At 41.1% G+C, this 13,580-nt stretch overlaps 1 protein-coding gene across 2 annotated transcripts in view; it reads right to left on the minus strand.

The window, feature by feature from the left end:
• Positions 1 to 13,580, minus strand: part of LOC311255180 (multiple epidermal growth factor-like domains protein 11) — a 139,860-nt gene that overhangs the window by 98,314 nt on the left and 27,966 nt on the right. For both annotated transcript variants that reach the window (XM_084349445.1, XM_084349446.1), the window contains exons 2-4: positions 8,831 to 8,938; positions 2,907 to 3,040; positions 841 to 942 (exon numbers count right to left, since the gene is read on the minus strand). In XM_084349445.1, the coding sequence (XP_084205571.1) occupies positions 841 to 942; positions 2,907 to 3,022 (218 nt within the window). In that variant the 5' untranslated portion in view covers positions 3,023 to 3,040; positions 8,831 to 8,938. The remainder of the gene's footprint in view (positions 1 to 840; positions 943 to 2,906; positions 3,041 to 8,830; positions 8,939 to 13,580) is intronic.

Consider the following 13,580-nt stretch of genomic DNA (forward strand, 5'->3'; position numbering starts at 1 on the left):
ATGCTGCATCAGAGCCAAAGCAGAGTATTTGTAAATGCATTTATTTTATATTTGCAATCAGATTTAAAACAAAAAACACTAAAAACTAAACTTCTAATCAGAAAAAAACTATTTAATTTAATGTGATTTACTTTTATTTGTATTTTTGACACTTAAGTACATTTAATATCAGATGTTTTAAGACTTACAAGTAAGACTGATCAGAAGCAATTAGATTAGCACACAAGCCAAATATTCTGCTGCCTGTCTCGGTTTCATATCACAGAAAATTAAAGATATTTGAATTTTTGACTGTGGCACAAAAATAAAACAATTTGAATCCGTCACCTTCAGGCTCTGAGAAACAGTGACAGGTGATTTTTCTTCACTTTTCTGACGTTTCTTTCTGAAAATCTCTTCTGTCAGCAGCTCAAATATCGAAAGGCTTGCACAATTCAAGCATCCTGGAGTTTGGCTCGGTGACAAATTTACATTTTAATGCCACAACAGGACTCTAATTTGCAAATTATGACAGATTGGCTTTTTCTTCAGGAATAAATCCTGCTCTGCTTTTGCTCTGGAGGAAGCAAATTGGTTTTGAATCAACTTTTCTAGCAATTTTGGATTATAGCCGCATCTTTAAAGCCCTTATTGGAAAAAAACCCTCATATATTACATCCATGTTGGTCTATTTTTAACTGGTTCCAGCGACTGTCTGGTTCTTCAGGTGCCTCGTGTCAGGACTGATGTTGAATGACTGCTGTTAGATAAAATATAATCATGAATGAAGGTAAAAATAATCATAACTGATCCGCTCTGCAGCTTGAGAGTAAGTGCTGTGTTGGCTGCGTGCGTCCGTACCTGTGTCTGGTGCATTTGAACCAGTTGAGGATGTCGGTGCAGCGGGTGTAGTAGACCTGGTCGAACGGATGAGCGTAAGACTCCTGCACAGTCACTGCATAGCTGAAGAGGACAGAAGATACGATCACAGATCAACAGGATGCCGAGAAAAGTGAATTAAATATTTGCAGCGCTCCAGCATCAGATATTCAAGGATTTTTCCAGTAACCGTCAAGGCTTCGGTTAAATCTGAAAACTTAAAATGGGACTGCAGTGAAGCAGAAGATATTTATATTACATTTAATATATGTCCCTGGAATTTCCCCTCTGGATGATCAATAAAGAATAAAGTCATGTTTTATATCGGTCTCCTAGTAACAAGCGATAGTAAAAAGGTACGAAGGGCCCGGATAAGTTATTATACGATGCTTATTAACATTAATAAGACGATTTAAATGTTAATAAAAGCATAATAAACCGGACTATTGCTAGATTATAAGACATTTTAACACTTACGCGATAATTGTTAACAGTTTATTCTGCATAAGAGTTCCTCTGTTGAGTTTAACTAACTTACCTGTTAAGTCATTGTTAACCTTTAGTTAAGGTTTATTGTTGCTTTATTAACATTGATACAAACTTGCTTTATTGTGCATTTATTAGCAGTTAACTCTGCTTTTCTACAGCTACAAGATCTAAAGCGAGAACTATGTATTATTTGCCTCAATGTATTGATGCTTTTGAATGCTTTTATTAAAACTTAAATAGTCTTAATGTTAAAAAAATACCTTATAAGGACTTATAGAGGCTTTACTACCTATCAACTAATGTATATTGCAAGGAACTTAAAGAAACAGTTCACCCGAAAATGTAAATTCAGTCCTTATCTCCTCCCTCCTGATGATATAAAGTCAGGTGAAGTCTCGTAGTCCACAAAACGTTTCTGGAGCTTCACAGCAAAACAGAGTTGCAGCGTTCTGCTAAACAACTGAAGGAGCTGGAGACTTGATTTCAAACGGAAAAAAAACAACCAAAAAACATAAATTGGTGTAAGTCCAAGTCTCCAGAAGCCTCGAGATCCCAAACTGATTTAAAAATAAGTCATTTTCACCCCTTTTAAAGCCAAAAATCTTCACTGCAGCTGCTGAGCTAAAAGCGTTAGCCGGCACCTCGTCTGAAGTGGGCGCACGAGCTCGACCGCATGTCGAGAATGTAAATAATGTCTTGTCAAGTCGGTTTGGGATCTCGGGGCTTCTGGAGACTTTGATTACACCGGATGATTTGTGGGCTACGAAACATCACCTGTCTTTCCATCAGCACGAAGGAGAGGAGAAGATGACATGTTTTATGTAAAGCGTTACAAAGGATAGTCTTATGTTTCATTATCTTAAAAGCTTACGGACACAGATCTAACTTTCTTTTTCTATTAATGTCATCAAGTCAATAACATTTCCTTCAAAAAAAGATCATCAGGATGTGAAGTATTGATCCCAGAATTCAGACTCAGTGTGTCCTTGTGGAGCTATTTGTTCAGTCTGAGAAATGTTTAAAAGCCATCGACTCGCTCAGAGAGCTCTCAAGGCTTTAATTTTGTTTTTCAAAAAACCTTTCAGGACTTTCTAGAGTCCCCGACACAACCTGACTTTTGATTTCTGTCATTCTGTGCTGAAAACACCCCGACAATGAGAGTTTGTGGAGTAAAGGTTATTGAACTGAGTCTAACCTTTAGCATGAAGTGAAAACTGTAACAGTCGTCGGAGGTAATATCCATTTCCACAATTCCTACTGATTACACTGAGAGATTATCGATCAGAGCACCTGCACTCTGTGTCGCTCCCATCAGAAATGACATTGTGCTTTTACTCAGCGTAGCACTGAGTGGTGAGACCACTCAAGCAGTCACATTACCATCGCTCTGAATTTATGGCCCCAGTACGTCCCCAGGAGTAAACCTCCCTTCCCTTTTTGCTTTTGATTATTGGCAAACCCTCAGTCTTGATTTGTGGCGGGGAGTCCATTAGTTCACTGCGGTGTTTGGAGAGGGGTGTTATTTCCCTTTGAATATAGGAGATTTTGGGGAAGCTCACCTCTCCCAGTGGCTGCACACGTTGGGGTCGTCCGGGTTGAGCGGCGATGCCAGCGCGATCAAGCCGAACAGGTTGAGCCACAGCAGGGCTTGGGGGGAAACCCCACCGGCCCCCATTGTCCTCGTCCCTCCGTCCTTGGAGAAGCAGAGAGAGACACAGCGAGGAAGATTACACCTTTAAAACGCTGCAGAGTTGTGAACATGAATTATACGAGGACTGAAATAAAATCAGCAAAACAGAAAAACAGTGTGAGAACAAAACATAACGTCGACATCAAGAGCTGAAGGAAACAGACGGACATTTTCAGACAGTTTGAAATCTCCCAAAAAATTATAAGGAAGGAAAATCATCAGAACAATTAACACTGTGTCGATGCTGCAGTCCATTTTTATAAATAACTGCACCGGATGGCACTGTACTGATGGGCAGAGGTGGAAAGTTAATAGTACTGTATTTAAATACAGTTTTGATGTACTTCACAGCAGTATAGTCTCCTCCTCTACATTTCAGAGAGATGTAATGTACTTTTTGGCAACATTTATCTGACAAATATAGTTACTCTTGGGTCAGCATGGGATGATATGTCATGTCCTGTCATGATTATTCTGCCCAAAGTAACTGTAATTCACAGTATTATTGCCTTAACCATCACAATATACTTAACAATCAAAAACCTACAGGAACCACTAAAGTGGAAACTAGTAAAACAATCTTTAATAAGGTAATCAGAAATAAAAGGTGGGCACCTCAGCTCTCTGTCCTTGACATGGATCGAATTTACAGACACCTGATTTAAAATTTTTTGTGGGAGGATTCAAAGACAAAGAAGAGCAAGTCCTTCCTGTGATAAATCAGGAAATCGATGTAGGACTGTGTGTCATGGAGCTGGACAGCTTTATCAAGTCATGTGAGGACGTTCCCGATTATCCCGATAATGAAAATTCACCAAGATCAATGAAAAAACTCTCTCTCCTCCCAACCCTACTCACGAGACATTTAAAAAAACAGATTATAAGCTTATAAAACGCAAAGCAACGTGTGTTTTGTTTCAGATGTGTTCAGACGAGGTCGTCCCAGTTCTGCATGAGGCCCAAAGAGGTCAGAATAATGTATATTATATTATTTGATTAAAATGTTGATGTCTTGATCTGTTCATCACTGAAAGACTGAAGCTGGTGCAGGTGGTGTAACTACTTTATATAGTTTCTCTGCTGAGCAGCTTGTGAATTTCTCCTCAGGGATCAATACAGTTTTATCTTAATCTATCACATCACGATTTATTTGTTGATTGTAGTAGTAGTTTTGCCTCTGAATCACAGTGGAGTAGAAGTGTAAAATAGCAGAAAATACTCAAATACGCAAGTAAAAGTACCTTGAAAGTGTACTAAGAGTACTTTTCACCACCTAGTGAAGTTAAAACTGTCTCCACCTCCACCAGCAGCAACAGTAAAATGCTCCTGACACATCAATAATTCACTGTTAACAATCTGATCATGTCTGTGCGGACTACTCTGCAAAACAAATACCTTTGATACTCTTTAAGTAAAGTATCTGAGTACTTCTTTCATAGGCTGCACCTCCATTTGGGCTGTGTCAGTGTGCTGCTCGTTATGCAACAGCAATGAGAAGGAAACTTGTTTCCAAAGAAGTGCAGGAGGCGGATGAGGCAGGAGGTGATGATGTTCAATCTCTGTCAGCTGATAATCAAACAGCAGCAGGTGGCGGAGACGCTGCACTTAACTTTAATTTAATCTGTTCGCAGCCTCTAAGTGTTTGCAGAGGCAGTACAGTACTTTAGATTCAGACACATCCAATATGTGTTTAGATATTAAGGCCCAACTCAAACACAACCCATACCCCGACCACCCAGCGAGTGTAAATCATGATCTGATGTGTGGGGTGAAGTGTTCGGGCTACATGTACAACCATGGGTTTGCTAACTAGCTAGCTCGCCAACGTTACATGTTTTTGCTGATTTGTCCATGACAGTCCTGCATTTTGACATATTTCAGTGATGCATTTGATGGTATATGATGCCCAAAACAGTGAAGTTGCTGCACTTGGTACCGCTCATCTAATATCAGTGCAGACTGGCAGGTAGGGGGCGCAGGTTACTAATATTAGCCTATAAAGCACCGCTAGTGTTCAGGTGATGAAGCAGTGTTCATTTTTATCTGATGACATGCCAGATAGCATGTGTCCCAGCTGTTCCTGAACGCACCACAAAGATAGTTGATAGTTGAGTCTCATTCCCAGGACGTCAAATAGCCACATGTTGGGTTGGTAAAGCGTCCCGAGCAGCAACAAAGAGAGAAATTAAGAAACTCTCTGCAGATACGAGACACTAACACACCTTTTCTCCCCATTCCAGTCTCCCTCTCTGTCTGTTCACGTCTTTGTCTCGCCTCGCTGCGTCTGCCGTGCGTGATGTGCTCTGATAGGTCGACATCAGTCTTGTGATGTTGGGAAGGCGGCGTGCGATGACGCCAAATAACAATAATCCATAATTCACCTCAAATGCATCAAACTAAAGTAACGAGGCTGTTTTGAAGCTGTGAGGAGGAGAAAGTTCAGATGTTTGTGGGGAGGAAAAGTAAAAAAAAAAAATACTCAAGTAAAGTACAGATACCTGAAACATCTACTGAAGTACAGTAATGAAGTATTTGTAACTTTCAACCTCTGCATACTTCACATAAAAGTGTTTTTTCTTAAGGATGGAGTCTGAAAGAAGACGTGATGTGTTCGATAATCGTGTCTTTTCTTTTAAAATCTCCTAAATTTTCTTGTCGTAACACAAAGGGTTAGCACGCGGACAGAAACAGATTTTATAAAAATGTTTGATGCACGGTCGTTCACGTTGCTTGTAAGACAGTTTGAAAGGCGAAAAAAATGTGATTACTATAATTCAGAAGAGCTGTGCAGAGCGGACCATTGATAAAAAAATGAATCTGTGAAACTAATGAAATAAAACTGATAGAAGCAGAACTTTTAAAAACAACATCGGCAGGATGTGACACGGTCGCTGTGCACTGTCAAAACACAAAGAGAAACAGGGAAAGAAAACGCAGCCGGGGTGTAGTATGGAGATTTCCTGAAATGTGAACGATATAACACCCGATTCAAAAGGCGATGAAACTTCTGCTCGGGATGCTCCGCTGTCATTTCCTTTGTGAGCGCAGGGAGGGAGGCTGAATGAACGTCTGGGAGAAAAGAGCGCTGTTGAAGAAAGTTGAAATCTGCTGTACTTTATGCAAATAAAATAGCAGGGCACGCACGCACTGCTGAGAATGCCAATCAGTAAACACGTCTCTGCAAGCAACAGCTCAATGTGGGGTTGTGTGTCTGACATAACCAATCTTGTTTCCACAGAAATCACTCACTGCTTTACATAAAGGTTTGCTTCGACAGTGAAGGCAGCAGCAGGGAAACATCAGCCCTCACCGACGCTGTCTTTTTTTATTCTCGAATGGGGGAAAAAATGCCGAATCTCAAAGGGATTCAACGCAGCATCAATTTTAAGCTTCACGGCTGTTATTGTTGCATGTAGCGCCACTTTTGCGGCTATGATGCAAGGGGGGGAATTTGAGGCTATACAGATGGAAATTTCTGTCCAAAATTATCACCAAAATGTTTTTAAATTCGAAACAGCCTAATTGGACGAATATCTCCATCGAGGCACCTCCATCTTCAAACTGTTGACACAATGAATGTCTCCTTGGAGTGCTGTGGACGGCAGCTGTGGGCCTGACAGTGACATAAGACTCCACGGTGGCCTGATTCCTCATGCCACCGGGCCATTTGAGCCGCTCACACACTGACAGGCCTGGAAAATCGTGCCGATGATGAATAAATCCCTGAGTGACAGAGGTGGCGCGAGCCAGAGTCTCCATCCCACACTGCCCCATGAAGGAGTGACATCCTGATGTTCATTTGTGGACACACTGCTGGAGCGTCCTCGTTATGTGTGGTATTAGCAAAGCCGGAGGGAGACACCGAGACGCGAGACGAGCTGGATGTTTTTGTGTTTTTCTTACAGGTGTCTGCTCCGTTGAGACAGGCTGCAGACAGGTGTAATTAAGGGGAAGCAGAGAATCAGCCTCCGCAGGACGAATCAACAGAGATGATGAGTTAAGTTTGACAGAAACGACTGAACTGCTGACAAAACTGTGATAATGATGATAATTACACATTAAAGCAAGAGAGACAAACGCATGTGTGATGGGTCGAGTATAAAAAGGACTTCTCAGTGTGATATTGTTCATCTGCGAAGACTTTCACATCAGTATGGTGATTTCATTTTGCCGACGTGTTCAGAGCTCAATTAGAGGAAATGTAACCTTAAAGTGACTCCTTTCTTTAATGTTTATATTATCACCCTGATATTCAGACGTAATGAAACTGGAGCATTTTGTGAAAGTAAAACAATCTGTACATAATAAATGCTCCTGATATATAAAAATATTTAACTTGAGCAGAAAAGCGCTCCAGAGACAAAAAACAGGGAGCAGTTTTCAAAAACACTGTTGATCATCAGTCTTGATAATAATAGAGAATCTTGTGTGATTTGTTTATAATGAGGCAAAATTATACAGAGTGAAGGCCGAGACATCCCAGACCGACTTTTAACATTGGGTCTATTTTTTTCAAATATGGATTATAAATAAATAAAATGTCCATATAGATGAGATCCCATCTGCAGTGAAACTTTGAGGAGAATCTACATAATTTACACAAAACCCAGTCAGAGAAACAAGGAGAACACTACGCAGGCTGTGATAACAACTGCTGGAGCTCAACTCAATCATCCTCATGTGAGTTAAATGTTCATTTTCTCTTAAAGTTTCCTTCAATGTGAAAAATCCTTCACATAACTTTAATAAAAAGGTTTCAGTTACCTTAATTACCCTTACTTCAGTTATAGTACTCCACCTGTCTGCTTCATTCATAATCACAACGCCATCTTCATGAAACATGCAGTAAATATTAACATGTATTCAGAGTGTGTGCTAATTTCACAAATTAGCCAAAACACTCAAGTCTTGTGGCTGCAAGAAACACTGGAGAGTGTTGGTTGATATAAACTGCGTCTCTGTACGTCCTGCAGAGAAAATGCTTAAAGGTGCTTTTTTTAAGAAAAGTTGATTTTTGAGTCCCAACTCCTCAAAAACTGACACCACTTTTCTTACAGTTAGCACCTTTAAAAGGAGTTTAGCCTAATTTAGCTGGCAGCCAGGGGGAAACCAAGGACATCACATTAGATCTGGACACAGCTGTGGAGGCTGCTCAGTGGTGTTTTGAAGCCAGGAAAGCTCAACTTCCTGTGAAAACATCAGATCTTCCGTGTTGCAGGGCCGATACAGTGTGCACACTTCTGCTGACCGAGCCGGCTAACTTGAATCGGGATAAAATTATTTAATCTTGTGTTGAACCAATCACACTGCAAACTTTTGCGTACTAATTACGCACAGTTGTGGCCACACTCTTAGTCCCCAGCCAAGTCAAATACAGGCTCATATCAAACGGCTCTAAAGCATTGCAGGTTTACAGTAAGTTGGCAGGAGAGCTTTTTTTTTTTTCCATTTAACTGGAGGCCAACTGTTTCCCCCTTATTTCCAGGTTTTGCGGCGTGTTCATGTCGTAGCCTATCACTCTGTAATTCACAAAAACAGTCCACATCACCCTAAGGTCATTACTCCAAGTCAGAGGTATTGTACATTTTGTATTTTCATGGCTTTATTTACAGGGCAGCTTGAGAGATGACAGGAAATGGGATGGGGGGGGGGGTGACGTGCAGCGAAGGGCTGCAGGTCGGACTCGAACCCTGGGCCACTGCAGCGAGGACAAGGCCGCTGTACATGATCTACCAACTGAGCTACTGGGGCCAGAGATCCAGAGATAAACAATTCAAACCTAATGAAGCTTACCTTGAGCTAGAATGCGTGTGATGAATGATAATCTGCTGTGAAACTGAGCTTTATCACAAGGAAAAGACCCCCAGTGGATGACAATGGTGGGACTGGACCTCAGGAAACCTGTGATTAAGACAGAGAGGAGGACACTAAGAACACATACACAGTATCACCATGAACACACACACACATATTCCTATCTTTTAAGTTATTCAGATAAAGAAAGTGCACGTTCTCGCCACACATACTGTCGCTTTCCCTAAACATTGCACCTCCAATAACGTCTTAATCATCACCTTCTACTGCGACGCACCTGAGGACACCAAAACTGCAGAGAACTCACTTCCACAAATTAATTCACTTTCAGCACATACAGGTAGACGCTCCCATCTGATGTTCCTTAGGATTAAACCCAGAGATAAAGCAGAACCATCAAACATGCAGTCAGCAGTGGGTTTTACCTGAGCTCTGCCATATTTTATCACTGCAGCTCATGGAAAGTAAAGTTACTCCGCAATATGTTCATGTGCAGGAACATTTCCATGTGTGTGGCAGCAGTGTCGGCTGCTGTTTCTCATAAGCAGCAACTCACAGCGACAGAAAAATCAATAAAAACACTGTTATTGTTAGTCAAACAATATTTCCCCGGCCCTGATGAATGTCTCAACATCAGGGTTTTGCAGTGCAGTGCTGTCAAACAGTGAGCTTAGACAGAGCTGCCAGGATGTGGGACAGACACCGGCATTACGACTTTATGGGAAAGAGGATATGATGTATTACAGCGTGCGGCACTGTGAAACAGAGACACAAACGCTAAAGCTCAAGTAATCCTATTAAAATGAACAGTCAGGCAACAATCAGATCAGTGGTTACGATTCCCGTTTCTTAAAAAAGAGTCATCTTTTTTAATGTTTATGTTACATATGAGCAGAGAAAACGTTCTTCTCATGGAAAGTGTTTGTAATTTAAGAATATTCAGTTACTAAATGGGAATAATCTACAGTAGGGCTGTCGCAATATCACGATATTCACGCTAACTGTGATATTAAAAAATGAAATGTTGATATAGCGTTAATAACAAACATATGATAATATCTTGAGAATAATCCCACAGACATTATATATATATATATATATATATATATATATATATATATATATATATGTTCTCCTTTGCTTTGTGCGTCTTTTGTTTATGAGTTCATCTGGTTTCCTTTTTCCCTTTTTAATCGAGTGTAATTCTTCTTTTTGTAGAAAACTGCTGTTATCGTACAGTATTTTTTACAGTGTAGCACTTAAAAAGCTCCTCACACAGCATGATGTCACTGTAGATGTGGAGATCAGATCATCATTTTGACATAAGGTCAATTTTATTTGGGTTGAATTAGATTTTATGGGAACTGTAACAGGGAAAGACTTTAATTTTCATCTGGGGGCTAAATATTTTGTTGGAGGGATTTCTCCATCCAGCTGCGATGAGCCATCTACAGCTGCAGAGCCTTTTAAAGGGGCTCTATGTAACAATTTAAAGTCATCTACATGTGTTAATCACTTTTTAATTGGCCAGATGTGAGCGGGTTGTAACGGGATGTGAAAAATTAGACCTTTCCCGCCTCTCCCAGTTGTCTATACAAGCCTGTGGGCGATTTGTTTAAAGGATCAGTTCACCCAAAAATGTAAGTCCAGTCATTATCCCTCCCCCTTTTTTTTGTTGTTTGTTGTTTTTGTGGCCATTCAATCGTTGTCATGGTTTAGGGTTTTTGGTTTGTTGTTTCCTGTTTTATTTTGTAGATTGTATCCTTGTGTGTCATGTTTTACTTTCAACTTCCTGTCTTTGTCTTTGTCCCGTCCTTCTTCTGTGAACATGTGTGTTACAGAAAGCCTGTTTTCTCCTCACTCTTCGTTGGTTCGTCTGTGTCTTCTGGCTTCTGGTTTGTTCTCTGTGGCTTCTGGTTTGTCTTTAGTTTTGTATTTCTCTTTAGTATTTTACTTTGACTTTCCTTGTCTGCCTTTTGTTGTCTACATTTTGAAAGTTGGACCTGGAGTCAGCTCGTTTTCCGGGTCCCTTTTTGCAAAAAACATAACAGTTGTTTAGCAGAATGCTGCAACGCTGTTTTGCTGTGAAGCTCCAGAAATGTTTTGTAGACCACGAAACTTCACCTGACTTTCCATCAGTATGGAGGGAGGAGATGATGACTGAGTTACATTTTTGGGTGAACTGATCCTTTAAGTTGTCAAATGCTGCTGATTTCTCTGTGAAGGACATGTATTTTCCGCGACAGTCCAAAGGATGTGATTTTATGAGTGCCTCGTCTCAGCGCCTCTCTCTAACGGAGAGAAACAGTATCTAACATTTAGAGACGGAGTCTGCTAACATAAAGACTTCCACAGAGCCCCTTTAACTGCAACTCTGCATTATTTCTAAAGGTGTTTTTTTTTTGCAAACTGTCATTCTTCTATCAAGGTCTCCTGTGAATATGGTTATTGGGATCGTATGCCGTAGAAAGATAATGATGATAATGATGGAGCCTTATATTCTCCTGTGACTTACTGACATTTCAGAAACTGATTCGTTCACGTCTTAAACACGGTAGAAAGTTCTGTTATTCGTCAGACTGTCCTATTGAAACTGATTACTAAAGAAACTAAAACACACTTCCTGATTCAATGTGGAATTTATTTAAATGGCGTTGAAAAGACGAATACAAATCAGCTCGCTTTAACTTTTATTTTTTGTAATTCTCCGTTAATATAAGAGACATTGTCCTGTTATAGATCATTGACCCTGATGTAAATGTACAAAATCTGTTATTAGATGGAAATGATGAAGAAAATACTGTCACTGCAGCAAGAGAGGAAATACTGTGAGAACAGAACAAAGAACAGACGCAGGTCCAACTCTTTGGGTTTAATTCACTCGACTCAATACGGCCTAACAAACATGGTTCCCAGTAACAACTCACTCATTGCATGGCACAATGGATGTATCTGTCCCATGGGCTGCTTCCTGTAATGAATGCTTAGCAAAGGTCATCGTCCCCAACAGTTTAATTAATGATGCCGAGCCGAGGTTTCCCCCACGACAACTTGATTCAGACAGCCAGTCGGACCAAAATGTGTCCACACGCTCTGAGACTCTGCAGCAATGCAGACCTTTAATATGTGACTCAAAGCTTCATTGACCAGTGTGCTCCCCTGTGGCCGATGCTCAGCCGCACCGTGATGGAGAGTTACAGTTTGCTGACAGTAGAAAGAGACCAGTCGATCTCCTCAGCGGTCTCTCAGGGCTCTTTGGTAATCCGAGCTCTGAAATGATGGCAAAGCAGCGCTCAGTTTACTGTAACGGCGCCAGTTTAAAGGGCTGCTCTTGTCAAACGCAACCAAATATGAGTTCAATGAGCCTCAACTGTTGACAGGATGGAGCGTATGTGGGTCAACATGCCTCAGCAACACAAGACGGATGCTTCACATGTATCAACAACAGACTCAACAGAATTAATAAATAAATTAAACAGTTCATCAAAGAAATATCACTCCACCTCAGATCTTTGGGAAGCAGGAGCCAGTTTATCTTCAAACACGTTTAATAAACCATGAGCACTGTCAGAGTACTGTACAGTCCAGACGCCACAGCTAAATGATTCAGTTAACGTTTCTGCAAACCACTGACATGTCCACATTTATACGTGTCCACATACCGTACTAACATTTCTACAATACACACAGTGAAAGTCGGATCACGTCCACGTTACATGTTTCTGAACTGACTTTCATATCAGCTCCGATAGATTTGTGCGGTTTAGTCCCAAAACGGAAAAAAAAATGTTGTTGGCGAGATCTGGCTCAACTCAGACACATCTGAACTAAACCCAACCAAACAAATCACGTATGGCCTCCGTGCGTGAACCAGATGAACTCGTCCAGTACAATTTTGCTATCTGGGTCAGGTTTAGGAAAAGATTATACTTTCAGTTAAAATAACTACATTGAGTCATGTAAGTTCATCATTTTCATATGTTAACTTACTTATGTAACATAAATGAAAAAGAAATCACTCTTGACTCTTAACCACAGTTTGGACGCAAACCTTCGTCTCCGGCTGGAAAGTTCAGTGAACGACTCATCCGTCCTCCCTGACTCAGACTCTTCTTTCTCTTTGTACGACTGCACCCGAGGGGCGCTTCAAAAAGCAAAGCTGAAGGGGAAACTACAGCGTCAAACGTAGAAGCCCAGGGCCCGTTGGGAGGGAGAGCGGGCCGGTTCGTCGCAACAAAAAACTGACAAGAAGTCAGGACATCTCCGGCTGTGATCCCCATCTTCTCCTTTCCCCTTATCTTCAGCATACAGTGGGTTCACAACGCAAAACTGAACATTTAACCAAAAGAAACAAAGAAACGTAACACTAACTAACTAACTAACTGTCAACACTAACAGGGGGCACCTCTCACAGCCAGATGACCTCTAGCAAAGAGAAAACAGATGATTCATTTCAGAGACATCTCACTGATCAACACTGTTCGGCCTTCACTTCAGCTGGACATGGACTCACCACCACCACTCCAGTCCGAGGCTTCACAGCAGTCCTGAGCTTCTGCACATGAGCAGCTAGGAGTTAGTCGACTGTAACCTCAGTGACCCGTAAGAGGCCGACTCTGTGTCTTTAAGAGCTACGCTCAATTGCCAACGCACCAATCTGTGAAATCACCCTAATCCTCCCATTCACCCTTCATCTCGCCTTGATCAATGGTCACCTATTGGCGCTGGG

Source organism: Pagrus pagrus (genome assembly GCF_965226575.1).
Source record: "Pagrus pagrus genome assembly, chromosome: 1".
Lineage (NCBI taxonomy): Eukaryota > Metazoa > Chordata > Actinopteri > Spariformes > Sparidae > Pagrus > Pagrus pagrus.